Raw genomic sequence first — 17,196 nt, 5'->3', positions numbered from 1 at the left:
AATTGCCCTTGTATTGGGAGGCAATAAGTACCAAACAGGTATTAGCAGGACCAGGTAAAGCTCCACAGCTGATAACCTGCTATCTCAAAACTCCTTAAAGCTCTTTACACATAATGGTGTATGGGAATTGACAATTATCCATCTTGGCCATCAGCATTCACCAGTTAAGTTAGGATTTTACAAACGAGGATCTTGAAGAAATGAGATGAGTGTAGTCTCTGAGGTGAGGAGACCCAAGCCTCTCCTGAAAGAGTTAGTATTAACTTTCTATCCCACTCCACTTTTCACAAGTATTGCCCATGACTGCATCTAATTCTTTCATCTTTATTATCCATTTGACTCCTGCAGTGATGCTAGTATTGCTACTATGCATAGGAGGAAGCCAGCTCTGTAAGAGGCTGCGTACCTCACCAAGTGTAGCCCTGAAGCTGCAATGCAACCTTGTGATTCTGGCTCTCAGGCACTGTTTCCTCCACCCTGTGGTTTATAACCCAAGTTTCTTGCTGTTTTTAATCTAGTTCTTTGCAACCATTCTGAACCACTGATCAGATTTTTAAGACTAAAACTAGTCAGGCAGTGGTTAATCCAGCACTCAGATGCAGGTGGATCTCTGTGATTTAAAAGCCAACCTGGTCTACAGAGTTAGTTCTAGGACAGTCAGGGGTACACAGTGAAACCCTATCTTAGAAAAAAAATCTCAGGAAAGTTGAAAAGACTGAAACTGCTTATAGTGTTAACTATATACTAAGCCTAATGTTAAGGGCTTTCTGGTGGTTAGGTAATTTAATCTTCTGACTACCCTGTAGAGACATGAGCTAACAAATAGATTTAGATAAAGATGCCAAGTGTAACCAATTGGAAGTAGCTGCTGGAAGAACTGCATGGAGGAGCTGGAGAGATGGCTTAGCAGTTAAGAACACTGGCTACTCTTCCAGAAGACCTGAGTTTTACAATGGTTTAACTCCAGTTCCAAGAGGATCCAACGCCCTCTTCTGGACTTTACAGACACCAAGCATGCAAAGATGCACAGACACACACACAGACAAGACATCCCGACTAATAAAAGAGGAAGAAATTAAGAAATGTACATAAACAGCTTTTGTGGACACATGGAAGCTCATCAGCACTCCAGGTAGTGACTACTGTGTAATTCCCATTGAGGGCACAGAACATAACACCACCATGTGCTCCATACCCACTATCTACGAAGCAGATCAATTCTTAATAGCTATCAGGTACCGCACTGAGAACTAAATTTAGTACATTGAATACAATGTTTCTAGCACCGGCCCTACTCTCCTGCCTCTTTTGTTTCTTCTTTCCTGAAGGCACACTGGGGTCTCATTCTAACCACCTCTCACTGTGACTGGCTCTCTGATTCACACACCCAGTGTTGCGCTGAGTCTTTTAGAAAACAACTGTGCCAAACACAGCTGCAAACCCCACAGCGGGTGCTACTTGCCCACTGCAAGCCACAAAGTTGCCAAAACAAGACCAAGAATAGTTTGTACTTTTTGCCAGCTGTTACTCTAAGTGCCAAATTCTTGTGAGGAAAGAAAAAAGAAAAGAAAGTAACTACTAAGGTGACTATGGAGATGATATACCAACAGAGAGAGCAAGAGAAAGTGAAAATGCTGGTGTTTATACATGGACCTCTTCTGGCCTCTAAGCCATCCTGCCCTCTTCTAACCGGTACCCTTTGTTAACAGCAAGCTCTAGTAAGCCCCAAAGAGAAGCCCTCCTGACACAGTATGATAGACTCGACAGAGAAAAACAATTGTGGATTTAAATCTTGGCTCTGCTACTTACTTCCTGAGCAAATGAGCCTCATCAAATTCTCTGAACCTCAGCTTCTCCATCTATGAAATGGGTCACCAGAGTACCCAAGTAATTCTGTGAAAACAACAAGCCAGTGGACAGGAAGGAAAGCCCTTTTTATCCTGAGGAATGACATAAAGATACAGATTTTTTTCTTTGTTGCCACTATAGGATTTTTCCTTTTCCACTCCATTTCTTTTTCACTACTCATTGGACCTTTTTTTTTTTAACTTGAGCATGAAAATTGGCAAAAGACATTGAATTCAAAGCTCTTAGATAACCTCAACTTTCCCGTCTTCTCAGTAGCTTCCCATTCTTGCACAGGGCCATAAGGACTGGGATGCATAAAGGATGTCACATTACATTACTACCTGCCAGTACTACTGCTGTGAGTGAAATACAGTCCTTTCTATAAGAGACATACCAAAAAGCAATGGGCAAACAATTCTCTCATCAAGGCTGGTTTTCAGAACCACAAATGATGCAGATTGACATCAGATGTCTAATTTAAGATTTGCATTCAGAACATCCCATTGGGGTGATCTTTGAGATGGGTGGAAAGAGATTCAAATAGAAGCATGACGTGTTGTATTTATTTAGAGGTAACTGCATTTCCCAAAGGAAGCTATCCTATTCACAGACATGCAGAGTGGAACCTTCTTTGGGCTTATTACTCATCTTGTTTCTCACAATGGAAATCACGGTGTAAGTTCTCTAACATCTTAACACTGGAGTCACAGTGGTGGATGGAGTTTTGCTTTTGTCTCCATGGAATGGCCAGTGTAGAGGGCAGACTGTGACATCTGTCGCCTGACACCTGAAGCTTTGTGTCACTGTGAGAATTCTCCTTTCATGTTATTTTACCAAGGCTTCCCTATAAAGTCATAGTCTAGCATTGCTAATGTTAGTGAACCATACTACTGTCCCTCAAACTCTCCACAACTTCCATCCACCTTCTGGATGACAATGACAATGGTATCTTTATATCCCCATATGAGATGACGAAGGCTTAACAGCAGTCACTTTTTAAAAATCCAAAATCTTATTTTGTATAGTTTAATGCACAGGGAATCATTCTTTCCCTAAATACACAAAATTCTGAATCATCCCACACCAATCCCCTTCTCACACATAAGGATGCCTCCTTAAGCACTTCTAAGGTAGCTGTGGAAGGTGCCATTTAGGAAAGATAGCAAATCCGATTGTACCTTAAGGATATAGCATGGCCTTGAAGTGCCAACACCAACAGCAAGTCCCCTTTGAGGTAACTAAGAAACACGACTTAAGTTGGCAACCATTTCTTACACTTGAAAATGTAAGAAAATCACATTTGCCCTATACCAATACCAAGGTTCCATAGAAGGCCTCTGTACTCTACAATTACAAACACAGAACTACCAGAATCAAGCAGTTATTGAAACCATCTGTGTAGTTACCACCTTTTATGAAAACAGCTCACTTTTGCCTCACTGGAGCCTTGAAAGAGAAACTGATATTGCATACTAAACATGTTTGGGACAGACAGCCCATAGACTTTATAATATTATATAGTATAGTATAGTATAGTATAGTATAGTATAATATAGCATAGTACAGTAGTATAAAGCAATGAGGTTCGCTGTCTTTTGACCTTGGAAAAGACCACCCTTGATCCCATTCCACCTCAAATGTCCCCTCTAGCAGATACTGATCTGTTTTCAATATCCCTAACCTATTCTCACACAAAAAGTTGGCCAATACTAAACCCAATGAAAATATAAGAGCAGAACCTTTGGGATTTGCAGCTGAATGGAGACAACTCCATGACCACCTAGTCGATCCAGTATATAAATTTCATTTAAAACTGATTGCCAAAGCTGAACTTAATCTCCACGGCAGTCTGTTGACTCAATGCCCACCCAGAAGCAGAGGACATCTGGCAAATGCCTTGGGTGATGCTTGCATTTTTATAGCATTGCTTCTGTCAGTTCTCATTCTGAAGGTTCAAGTCATGAGTTAGCAGCAATCTTAACCGATAGCTTCAAAAACACCTCTCAACCTAGAGTGGGGACCAGGGCTTGAAGGCAGGGGCTTCTATATGTTGAACACATGCTGTGCCCCACAGCCATGACCCCATGTCCTCAGTTTGAATCTGATTTAACTGACCAACAACATATTTCTGATGACTCAGTATCAGACTAAAACCTCCATTACTCTGTCATAATATTCTGACAAAGTTTCTATGTCTTAAAAGAAATAGGCACTTGCTTATAGACCACATACTTAGGAAATAAAATAGGAGGTGAATTATAAGTATCAGAAATTCTGATGAGGTAGCGTAAAATCATTGGATAGACTCTTGCCCAGATGGCTTTATTTGGGATGCTTGGTGTGGAGGCATGGCACTCCATTTCTAATCTCAGATAAAAAAAATACTCTTCAAGATCATTGCCCTACTGCAGAGAGCTGGCAACCTATTATTTCTTCAAGTCATGACTGTGATATCCAGACACTAGAGCTTTATGAGGATGGAGGAATGCCTGAGTGGTTCAAGGAGAGAGGCAAGGAAACTTAACCCTCAACTATGTGTTTCCTGTGTTTCGGAGCAGGAACTATAGCTACCTGGTGCGGCTGGTTATAACTGTAATTTTCCTCTCTTTTCTTCTCAGGAGGACAAGAAGATCTCATTCTCTCCTATGAACCCGTCACAAGGCAGGAAAGTAAGTCTCCAGGCATGCCCAAGTTCCTGATTTCCAGACTATAACAGATGACACCAAACTCAGTTAATACTCAGTTGTGCCAGACCCAGGCTCAGTAACAGCTCCCAGGAGGCCAGAACAGTCCTTGAGAGGCATGGCCTCACTAAGACTTCCAGGCCTGAGCCAGAGGGCTGATGGAGAACAGCTCTAGGGAAGCTGACACCAGCCCAGTTTTGAAAAGGGTTTCTGCCCAGACCTCAGAGGCAGGCCACCTGCAGACTGTTCCAGGAGTTTCTGCAGATATGGATACAGAGGCTGACAGAGAAGTTGCAGAGAAAATTGAAGTATCAGATGAGAAGTTGCACCAAATAGACTTAAATATGTTCTAAAGCACTTAGGAATCAGGAAGCCCCCTATCAGAGTACAGACAGTATTCTGTGCTGAGGAAAAGAAAGATGTATGAGGTATCACTGCTACTAACAGTGACTTTAAACAATGGCAGAAAAGATGGTTGTTGTTTTTTACTCCAAGGCTCCCTAAATCCAGGTGTTTTGACATGGGGAGGTAAACCCTGAGAAGCAGAGTTCCTCCTCCATGTCATCAGTAGCTGCTACAGTTGCTCCATTCCCTGATAATAAATTCCAGATCGCAACAGAGGCAGCATCCTGAGGGCTGAGCATCCATGTCTACATGCAGGGTTTTATGGGTCATTTATCCCAAGTGAAGGAAAGCCTTAGTTAGCACTCCTTAGGTGTTGGCAGTTTACCCTGAAGAATCACCTCTGCAGTGGTACAGGACTGCATTTGCCTGTGGGGTTTGAAGTCCCCCTCAGTGGCATCTTCCTTTCCTTCCTGCAGTCAACTACACCCGGCCAGTGATTATCCTGGGCCCCATGAAGGATCGAATCAATGACGACTTGATATCTGAATTTCCTGATAAGTTTGGCTCCTGTGTGCCTCGTAAGTATTGCTTTTCTTTTCTCTGGGCCTAAGCTTGGATCCTTGAAGGATAAATCAAGCATAAGCCTGGCTCTTTAAGAAGAGTCACTGGTATGGACATCCCCATGGAAGAACTCACCCACCCTGGGGAAAGGAGGGGATATTGGGTGGGTGGTGGGAGGGCGTGGGAGGAGGGGAGGGAAAGGGAGAGGGACCTGGAATTGATATGTGAAGAAACCTTGTTTCTAATTTGAATTTAAATTTAAAAATAAAATTTTTAATAAAAAAAGAAGAGTCACTGGTGTGATTCTGATGTCATCAGTTACCTACTATCTGAGTACCCAATTTAGGGTATCTGCATGACACTTTTGATCTGGGCTCCCACGTATTGTTTTCTACTGATAGTCCTGGGTTATCAGTAGAAACCCAGTGTGTGTGGGGGTGTTCTATCCTGTAGGCCTTTATAGATTCCAAGCTTTGAGATTATAGGCAATTAGATTTCCAAGTCCCTCTGAACACAGCCTGTAATAATATGTAATATGTCTATACTTTCACAAAACTACCACTACCACACCTCTGCTCTCCATCTTGTACAAAGGCTGCCTGTGCATGGAGACAAGGCCACTAGGAAATCTGAATTATTAGATAGAGGCTCTTGTATCCGATCCCAACAAATGGCTCTTCTCTATGGGCTTTTTGCTGCTGTTGTTTTAGATTTATAGTTCCAACTGTCTTAAACATTTCGGCACTATAAATTCACCTAGGGTCATGAAGAAAAGAAGGAATCACATGTATGGAGCACACAGACTAAAAGGAGTCTGGTAAGGTTGCTGGACCTCAGGAAAAGGTTCACAGCAGGGACTTAGAAGAGGTTGAACAGTTCTTAAGGATGTCTTCAGGTAGGAAGGGACAAAAGAAGGCCTGGCTTGTTCACAGCATCTGCCATTTGAGAGAAGGAAATCAGAACTTAAACATTACTGTGACTTGCATACTACCTTGTGCATACTCCCCTTTTCTGATTTTCTTTTTTTCGTTTTTTGTTGTTGTTGTTGTTCGTTTTTGTTTTCTTTGTTTGCTTGCTTGCTTGGTTTTTTGAGAAAGGGTTTCTCTGTGTAACTTTGGAGACTGTTCTGGAACTTGCTCTTGTAGACCAGGCTGGTGTCAAACTCAGAGATCCACCTGCTTCTGCCTCCCAAGTGCTGGGATTAAAAGTGTACAACACAATGGCCCAGCTGGTTTTCTTTTTTTTTTTTCATTACTAGCCCTGCCCTGTAGGAATAAGTACATACTGATTATATGGGATTTGGAAAATTTTAAAGATTAAAAAGTTAGCCAAAGAATTGAGAAGTATATTGAATCACATATAAGAGCCAGAAACAAAATCATTCTTCCTTCCTTCGATTGCTTAAATCTTAAATCTATGTTGTTATATAACAATTTAAAATAACTATGTTTACCAAAAAATTGTTAACCATTTTTGACTTCCCTTCCTTTATATTATGGGTTATGATAAAATGTAGTTTTGTGTTATAAATTACTATAATCAATATATTTAGGAATAAATTTATCTTAACTTTTGATCAATTTTAAGGTAAATATTTAAGGAAAAAAACCTGATTCCAAGATTGGAAGTAGGTTAAACATTTTTAACTTGTATAACTAGATTGTTTTCCTTTTGTCCTCTTAACAAAACATTAACATACAATTGTTAAATTTACTGACTTTTGGTCCCACCTGAACTATAATTGTCTTACTATATATAATTTTAACCACCTAAACATATTCATAATGATATGCCCACCTAAACATATTCATAATGATATGCCCATTTTTCTTCCTAATTATTATGGCATATTTTCTGACATCTTGGATTTATTTCTTCATAAGCTATTTTTTTCTGTGTGCTGTGGTGCTATATATGTTGAGGCAGTGGTTACAGGATCTCACTATGCAATCCTCACTGGCCTAGAACCCATGACCTTATGATGCTGAATCCTGGGTGCTAGAATTACATGTGTACAGACTCACACTCAGGTGTGGTGCCATATTGTTGAGAGACTGGATTTTGTTACTTTTACAGAATATTTTGTTTTTATAAAGCAATAATGTTCTGACAGATCAGCTTGTTGTGTTTGTAACTTGGTTTTAGACTTCTGAAGGCAGGCCTCAAGCCAGCCTAGAGGAGCCTTCTAGATGGGGCTAGATGTGTGGCTTTTTCTACCACCCCAAATGCCCAATTTTATATGAACAACAATATCTTGTAACACTGAGTTGCCTCTGGACTCTCCACTTAGAATTAGCATCAAGGCAGATAGGAAGGATAAACACAGATTTTTCCCTCACATGTTTCTCATGTTATAATTACAGCCATGTCTTGCCTATTGTCTGATACCCGAAACAAGCTATTTCTTGTATTTTGTCCTGTTTTATCGTTGCTTATATGGGATGGTAAGGCTGGCACTCATTACTGTGTCATGGCCCATCATATTACATATGACACATATCCATGTATCTGTGTCGAAGTAATAGTAGGAAAAAACCAGACGGAAAATAAGTTTATAATTAGAAATGCATCTTACTTTCACTGTTTCTTCTTTTATAGATACTACGAGGCCAAAGCGTGACTATGAAGTCGATGGCAGAGACTATCATTTTGTCATTTCTAGAGAACAAATGGAGAAAGATATCCAAGAGCACAAATTTATAGAAGCTGGCCAGTACAATGACAATTTATATGGAACCAGTGTGCAGTCTGTGAGATTTGTAGCAGAAAGGGTACGTTTGCCAGTCCTCTTTCTGGTAGCAAACTTTTTTGGTCATTACTCTTTCCTGGTTGCAAATTAATATCCATGGATTGAATTGCCCTAAAGCAATGTCATAGTATTCTGGCTGACTTGTAGATGAAGTGAAGAGAGGACACCCATTAACCAGACAGCTCACACTGTATTTATTAGGACTTGGTTTGTTTTGGCACACTGTCTGACCCAGGTTAATAAGACTTAATTTATTAAGAGAATTTTGCTAACATTAGTTGCCTGGAAGAGTTGAGTTTTTCTCTCTCTGAAAACTTAGCATTCTCATTATGGAAGGGAGATGCATGAGATAATGGTCCAGCCTGTTGATGTCTAAAATTTTGACTTCGAAGAGGCATTGATGCTGAAATTCTCTTCTTCTTGACACTATCATAAGAGTGGAAAAGAGGTACATGTTGAAAGGGAGAATTGATAGGAAACCACTTTACTGCCCCATAGATGGATCCTATAAAGACATGCAGATAATCCAGGGGTGGAAAACAATGATCTGTTTGACTCAGTGTGGTCCCTCCTTTTAATGTTAACCCCCCTTTTGATATAGTGATGAATTAAACAACTGACATCCTCCACAGGGACCCAAAGTAACAGGTATATAGTTCCATTTTAAGGTGAGTTTGGTAAGAGAAAGCTGGAAATAAGAAAGGAAGGAAGGAAGGAGAGAAGAGAGAGGGGGAGGGAGAAAGAGAGAGAGAGGCAGAGAGAGAACCATGCATGCACAGACCTGGGCCAATAGCATGAATCAGAAACAAAACCTCTTGGCAGGAGTAAAAGTTAAAAAGAGCTTCTCCGCAAACCCTTGCAGTGTAGATGCTGGCAACTCTACTACAGGAAAATTCCACTTAGATGAATAGCGTGAAATGAATACAGTAGCCTTGTTTTGGAAAAGGATTTCACATCTTTCCCCAGAAGTCATCCAACATGCCAGATCCAGGAGCCACTTAGAGAACAGAGCTACTGTCTGGATTTGGACACCCTATGTGGGCAAAAAATCGTGCATTCTCCTTTCTTTAAACCCAACATTCATTCTACTCTACTGATTTAGGGGTTGGCTGGCTTGTAAAGTCAGTTTAATTCAGCAAAGTGTCTGTGACCTTTGAATAACCTGTACTGTAAGGGACAGGTGTTGAGACATAGATGGGAAAGAAAATGATGCCCTTATTATTAGGCATGCTATATCATGTGTGGCTTCATACTAGTGCCAGGACTGAAGACAGGCACCAAGTGGTTCTTGAGAAATTCTGACATGCTGTGACATTGACCATAAGCAAACAAAGATAGGGATACCAAAAAATACTCCAGGGCAGACACTAGAGTTGAAAGAGTAAGATGACAACAAAAGCCTCAGCTGTCGCATCACCAAAGGACAACTCTTTTCTCAAGAGGAACTCTAGCTAACACTGGCTAAGGTCCTGTTCCCGGACAGACACCATCACTTAAACAGAAGCAAAGAGCACCACAATCCCTGCTACCTCCCTCATTTACAGTCACACTGTCACCCACCACTCTACCTTGTCAAGACTAGTGGTGAACAGCACAGACTGTTCTGTAGCTCTGCCATCCCCTCTCCCCATGCAGCACCTGGGATCATACCACTTGTCAGAGGAAAAATGCTTTAGAACCCCATCACCACAGAGGCCTGTGTGCCCCAAATCTGATAGTAACAGCATCAACAGTGCCAGAGGAAACACCTATTGCTTACCGGGCAAAAACTTAAATACATAAGACAATTTTTAAAATTTCAAAAAGCTGTAATTGATAACCTCAACAGCCAATTAGATAAAATTGGTAAAAGTTATATGAACAGCAAGACAGACTTTTTAAACAGCCCAGTCAAACAAAACAAATAAAATTGAATGACAAGAGTACCAAAGATCTACAGAGCCATTAAGTGAACAAATATCCCAAACTCAAAAGTACAGAAAATGGAGAGAAAAGAATTTCAGGGCACAAAAGAAAACGGTGTAAACATAAAAGTGTGAGTAGCTTATAGGGATATGAAATAAATATAACCAAAATGCAATCTTTACCACAGAATATTGAACACAAGATACCAAAGGTAAAGCCAGACATTGACTCATGATTTAATGCCAGAGGCAGGTGGATCTCTGTGAGTTCTAAAACTTAACCTCATCTCATCCCATACAAACAGAACCTCTCAGAGTGGGTTATGAGCCTAAATGTAAGACCAGAAATTCTTTAACTGATAGGGGAAAATGGCAGGGAAACTTCAAGACATTGGACAGGACGTTAAAAGCCCAGAAGACATTATTAACAATTGGTAGATGAGATTACATCAAACTAAAAGTTTGTACACCACAATGGGAACAATCAACTACAGAGACAATCCACAGTATGGGAGAAAATACTTGCCAAGTAGTCATCTGAAAAGGATGATATCTAATGTGTATATGAGGGACTCTAAACACTTAACAAATAACTACTCTAATTGTTTTAACTAGGCAAATGGTGTGAACAGACACTTCTCAAAAGAAAACATCAGATGACCCAAAAAATGGTAAATACATCAGGAAAAAAAAACAAAGCGATGTTCTACACCCCAGTAAAAAAGTGCTGGGAGGACCGAAAGACAAAGAAATGCAGGGGAAATGTGAACTTAGCACAGCCATCATAGAGAGAAGTAGGGAGTACTTCAAACTAAAGCCAGGGCCTGGATGGCTTAGGAGCACTTCCAGCTCTTGCAGAGAACCTGAGTTCAGTTCCCATTATGTCAAGCAGTTCATAACCGCCTGTAACACCAGCTCCAATGGACCCAAGACCTCTGACCTCTGCCAGCACCTACACTGATGTGCACATACCGCTATACAGACAAACATGAATATACATAATCAGAAACAATGCATATTGAAAACTAAAACTAGACCTACCTGAACCATCTGTGCTACTGCTGGCTACAGATCCAAAAGAAGTAAAACCAGCATATCAAAGGGATTTTTCCAGGCCTGTGGTGCTTGTGGCAATGTCTGTAATAGCTAAGATGCTAAGATACAGAATCAGCCTCAATGTCTGTAGCAAATGAATAAAGAAAATCTAATGATGATAGATGGTTGAGATAGATAGATAGATAGATAGATAGATGATAGATAATCACCACACTTGAGTATTTTTCAGGCACAAAGAATGGAAACATATCATATGCAGCAAAATGAATGAACATAAGTGAGATATAAGCCAGTCACACAAAGACAAGTATTACATATTCATTCTTTCTCATGTTAAAACTGTATTGACCTGAAAGTAGTAATTAGTAAGGACAAAGAAAGGTGTTTGATAAGGAGAGGGTAAAAAGAGTATAGTTGACTTGATCAGTACATTATAAACATATATGGAAATACTATGCTGCATCCTATTAATAGATATAATTGATGTCTTCACTAACATATCAACATTAGGAAGTGTAATGCCTGATAACATACTAGAACATGTTTAGTTTCCTCGGCCCAACAGTTAGAGTCTATCAAGATTTTCTAGTCAGCAAGCTGGAAAGCTGTGTCTATTTTCCTACTTGAATACGTAAACCTGGCCTATGTTAACTGAAAAAGTACTAGCTAGTACGTGATGAATTAGCACATACACCTTTCATGTAAACAATGCACTTCGCAGAGAGCAAACTTGGAATTTGTTACTTAAACGGTAAAGGCTGAAGCATCTTGTGTATTTCTCATAAGTGTTCACTGGTCTCTTCACTTTGTACAAACAACATGAACTCTCCCTGGATTATTGATTTAGGACTGCTTCTATCTACATAAAAATGCCTCTGTTCTTGTGTAAAGATCTCCTAGCCTCAGAGTAATAAGGCCATTTCTCTCCAGGAGGTAGAATGTGATGTGGCAAATGATTCTATTTTTCCAGAAATATTTTGTGAAGTTAGCTCCTGGCCCTGAGCACCCAGAGCTTTGGAAGCTGAGTTAAATGAGGTGTGCTGTAAAGGAGTATGCTTTTTATATGCTAACAAACATGTTTGCATACCCACCGTAGAGTCAGCATTTAACTATCTACAACCTAAGGTAATGCTTCGGTATCTGCCTCCCAACACGCATGATCATGACAGAGTCCATATAAGAACTGGCAAACATATAGTGCTCGAGGCTCCTGTGATCAGTATTCTCACAGGTTTGACACCGATTCAGGGTAAAATGATGAAAAGGCTGCTCCAACCAGCAATTCTGCCCATACTTAAGAGCTGGCCTTTGTACTGGTGAATTTTGTGTCATTGGTCAATACTGTATAGTCTTCTCTCCTGTAAAGTATAGTCAGTAATACCTCCCTCAAGACTTAGAGTTACTCTTTGAAGTGAGGTGTTTTGTTTTCCAGTCTTTTGAACCCAACATTTCATACTTTTCTCTAAAACATGCTTTATTTTCTTTCACTGGACACTAACCATTTTTCTTGATTTTTTAACGTGGTACTTTTCTTTCCTTCTACCAGGGCAAACACTGTATACTTGATGTATCGGGAAATGCGATTAAGCGGTTACAAGTTGCCCAGCTCTACCCCATTGCCATCTTCATAAAGCCCAAGTCTCTGGAACCTCTGATGTAAGTGGAGGACCAAAGTCCTCGTGCAGCTCCCTGCTCCAAATACACAGCAAACAGCAGCAGTTGATCCCAGAGGCTTACAGGCAGGAAATGCCAGTGTGGATCGTTAAGCATTTCCTCCTTTATATATTAATTTATATATATATATATATATTAATTTATATATATAATTTATATATATTAATTTATATATATATAAAACTTTTTTGAGTCAGTAATTCTTTATTATTTTATAAATTTCTTTAACCTTTACATTTTCTACTTGTTGGTAACTTCATTTGGTCTAAGGTTTTTGGGTGAAGGGGACAGTTACTTTAGTTTCTGGTTTGGGTTTTTGCAAATGACAGGTGGTTATTACTTTAATATTGCTTCTTAACTTTGAGAACAGTTTCATAGGTAAATCTTTAAATGTGGGCATTTTGTTTTGTTTTTATGGAGGGAACAAAGAACACTTCCTAATCTTTCCATTGACATTCTATATTGCCCCTAGTAGGATTCTGAATCTATGTTTTTAAAAAAAATACACAGACCATGGTTCTTAACAGGCTTTTCTAGTGACCTAACTATAAATATCCTAGTATTGCTTGAGTTCCCCAAGATTAGATCTTCACCTATAAACTATATAGACATTTACCAATGTAGACATTATAGAGACACCTATATAGACATTAACATGTACCTTGTAGAGAGGGGGTTGAACAAGGTCACGGAGGCTCATAGAGTCCTTGTCATAGTAAGTACTCGGGAATTAGTAGTATTATGGCAAAAAATATGAGGTTACTTTTTATGGAGCATTATAATTCAATCTTATCATTATAAAACACAGGAGAATGTCAGAACCTAGCTCAAATGTTGCCTTCAGGCAGGCCTCAGGAGAATGTTGTTAGACTGAACAATACAGAACACACTGGAAAGTAATGCTTATGGAAAGGTTATAAAAATGGAAGGTATTTATTCCCAGAGATGAAAGCCATTGTTTTGTGAGGATAGCAGCTACCTGTGTGATGTCCCCTGAGGATGAAACTGCAAATTGAGCCACAGCAGTTAGAATGGCAGCTGAGAAAATTAGCATAACCTAAAATGCATAGTTGATCTTTGGGAAAACCACCAGTTATATCCTAAAAGCAGAGTACCTCTCCAGAAGTAACGGTAAACAAGGGTTTTTTTGCCAAGATAAGTAAATAAAATTAGGAGGCCAATGGGAAAACATTAACCACAATTACCACATAGAAAACTGTATTGATGATAAAAGGGCACTCGTGTTCTTACTCTGACAGCACGTATTAAACTTCTCCTGTGTTGGGTATTACATAAGGTTAGTTAATGACCACAAATGTCATTGTGTAAAAGTGATTTATAATCTGTAGGCAGCCACACAAAGCTATTCAGTGTTACCATTAAGAGGAGAATAGTGCTCGCCTCTTAGGAACGGCATCATAAAAGCTCATTTCAGAAATAGAAACATACAACAGGACTGATGCCTTCCTGGGGAAGTAAACCCTGAGGGACCAAGAGCAGTGGCACATTTAGTCCAGTCAGACTCTGGGAGACAGCCCATCTGGTACTCAGTGGAAGATCTACTTCCTTCCATAACTACCAATGACTTATTTAGTTCTGCCTTAGGGCCTGTCACAGGCACTTATCACCAGGGAAAATTAAGCATACCAAAGACTAGATGCCACAATGAGGACAGTGTCTTTGGCATAATTCATGGTGCCTATATTCATGGATCTCCACTGCGGTGGTAACGACACGCCACCTCGTGCAATCTCATAACTAAAGGCTGGCTGTTTATGGTTCACTCTCCTGAAGCTTTCACTTCAAAAGCAATGCTGTCATGAATTGCCCATTCCCCAGGAAGGGGCAAAGCTCGGTCAGCTGGATCACAAGCATGGCAGCTGTCACAATGAGACAGTGACACACCATCACACACATTACTGCTCACATGCATCACCCACAGAGCTGATTAGCAAGCACACAGCTGCCTCTTGAGAGGAACACAAATTCAAGGGCATATATGAAATAGATGCTTTCAGAATGGGCAGCCTGCTGACTTCTGGACCAACCCCCACGGCACTGTGAAGCTTTCCTGTGTCCATGTACCCAATGGTCTTCTATGGCTTTTCACTCACAATGCTTTGCATTTACCCATACTTATATCTATGCCATAATTACGTTTGTTTTCCTAACTCACCTTCACTCACTCATTCAACAAGTATTGAATCAACCTAATGAACTAGCAATAGGTTCTTCCCTCAATGAGCTTTGGCATGAAATCTGAGGAATATGATGAGACTATTTATAGCAACAAAGGTTCAGGAACTACTTACTTTACTCTTCAGCTCTCAGTGGCATCTAAACCCATGTCCAACTTCTTTCTTCACATAACCACGTTTCAAAAGATACCAAGCTTTGGTATATGACATTTATTAGAGTGTGGTTGTGAGAAGGGACTCAAGTTCTTATTCTAGAACACTTGATTACTTTACGGACAACCTTAGGGATGCCCTTTCATTACTTCAAGCCCCCACTACTTGTACTGGAAAAGGGACTGACTAAGCCCAGGCATTCCAAACCTGGATCTCTGGCCCATAAGTGGAATTCAAGGCCAGGATACTTTCAGAAATACACCTAACCAGACAATCAAAATGTTCTTTCATTTGGTTGAACCTTAACTTTCTTTTTTTATTTCATTTTACATTCCAACCAATGATCCCCTTCCTACCCTTCCTTCTGTACCACCCCCTCCTTGCCAGCCCATCCTCTACCCTCTCCTCCAAACAAGTAAGGGCTCCCATGGGGAGTCAACATAATTTAGCACATTAAGTTGGGGCAGGACCAAGTCCCTCCCCTCTGCATTAAGGCTGAGAATGGCATCCTACCATAGGGAATGGGCTCTAACAAACTAACGCATGCCCCAGGGATAGATCCTGGTCCTTCTGCCAGGGGTCCCTCAGATAATCCAAGCTTCACAACTTTCTCCCACATATGGAGGACCTAGTTCAGTCCCATGGAGGCTCCCCAGCTGTCAATCCAGAGTTCATGAGTTTCCACAAGCTTGGTTGAATCTTTACTTTTAGTGCCTAGAGACCCTGAGAAGATAACACTAATACTGCTTAAGAATCAGTAAATTCACTGTAGAGAAAATTAGAAAAGTATTCATTTTACTCCCACCTTTGTCCTGGAGACTAGGTAGCAATGAAGTTATCATATGTTCAAACAACATGTCTACATAGTTAATGATGAACCAAACTAATAGAAAAGGAGTCCTGAACATAATTCCTTTATAGCCATTTTCCTATCTGAAAAAAAATCAAGCAGGCACAAGGGTTTCTTTTTTGTTTTGCCTTTTACATACATTCTAATTTATAAATAGTAAATGTATTGTTGATGGGACATGGTATAATAGTTTGATTCATAAATACAAAATCTAATGGTCAAGTCAGGCTCCTCAAACATTTGTCCCTAGAGTCTGTTCTTGTGATGAATCCAAATCCCTATTAGATGCCTTGAAATAGTCAGTCAATTACTGTCAACTACATTTACCCTAATGTGCTCTTAAACATTAGAGACTGTTCCTTCTAGCAAACTCTACCCTACATCTTCTATGTTAGAGATCCTTCTATACCAAGCTCCTCGTCCTACCTCACCATTTGACTAAACTGTTTGGTTACAGTCTTACTTGAAATTATTGTGGTCCCAGCACTTTCCAGTTATTCTGTTTCCACTGGAATGTCCACCTTCAGCAGACACTTCTGTTGTCATCTGGTCATAAGAACAGGAAAGTCAGAGTTCTAGTCACTACAAGCATGCCTCAACGTTGGTACAAGTTGAGTTGTTAAAGCTGCAGAATACCTCAGGGGTCTGCTATACTTAGCCCAATGCTCCAGAAGCTCTATGTTTCTGCTCACCAGGCCTTAAGAATGATGAAGGCAAGAAACCAAACTTTTTATAAGGCTAGGACCTGAGAACAAACAAATTAAGTTCTCTCAGGGACAGTGCTGCCTAACAAACCCAAGTACACTCTCCTCTGTGCTCCCTTTGATCACTTCTGGAAGATTGTCTTTAATTCTGTGTCCTACATGCATTTTACAATTTGGGAATCTACTCAAACAAAGGGGGTTTAGGTGTAGAAATACAACAAAGAAGAAGTTGAATGACAGTCTGTTCTGATGAAGCAGAACCTCAAATGACACACAAGCACTTCATTTCAACACTTTAACGCCGACTGGAGAGAAAGCTTAGTCTCACTTTAGGGACTGCAAGAATCAAAGGCACCAAACCAGGGTCTACAGATCCAATATTGCACATGATGCCTGCCCTACAAGAGAGTGAGCACCCTGGCATGGAGCCCTCAGCAGCTGAAATTATTCCTCCAACAATGAGTAGCCTC

General features: G+C 40.2%; 1 protein-coding gene across 15 annotated transcripts in view; it reads left to right on the top strand.

Moving 5' to 3' along the window:
- Dlg2 (discs large MAGUK scaffold protein 2) overlaps positions 1–17,196 on the top strand; it is a 1,919,116-nt gene that overhangs the window by 1,895,315 nt on the left and 6,605 nt on the right. For all 15 annotated transcript variants that reach the window (XM_040732003.1, XM_040732001.1, XM_040732000.1 and 12 more), the window contains 4 exons: positions 4,467–4,517; positions 5,354–5,455; positions 8,037–8,209; positions 12,694–12,803. In XM_040732003.1, coding sequence (XP_040587937.1) covers positions 4,467–4,517; positions 5,354–5,455; positions 8,037–8,209; positions 12,694–12,803 — 436 coding nt within the window. The remainder of the gene's footprint in view (positions 1–4,466; positions 4,518–5,353; positions 5,456–8,036; positions 8,210–12,693; positions 12,804–17,196) is intronic.

Source organism: Mesocricetus auratus, unplaced genomic scaffold, assembly GCF_017639785.1.
Source record: "Mesocricetus auratus isolate SY011 unplaced genomic scaffold, BCM_Maur_2.0 Super-Scaffold_4256, whole genome shotgun sequence".
NCBI classification, from domain to species: domain Eukaryota; kingdom Metazoa; phylum Chordata; class Mammalia; order Rodentia; family Cricetidae; genus Mesocricetus; species Mesocricetus auratus.
Note: the sequence above shows the minus strand (reverse complement) of the source record. Positions and strands in the feature narration are given on the sequence as shown.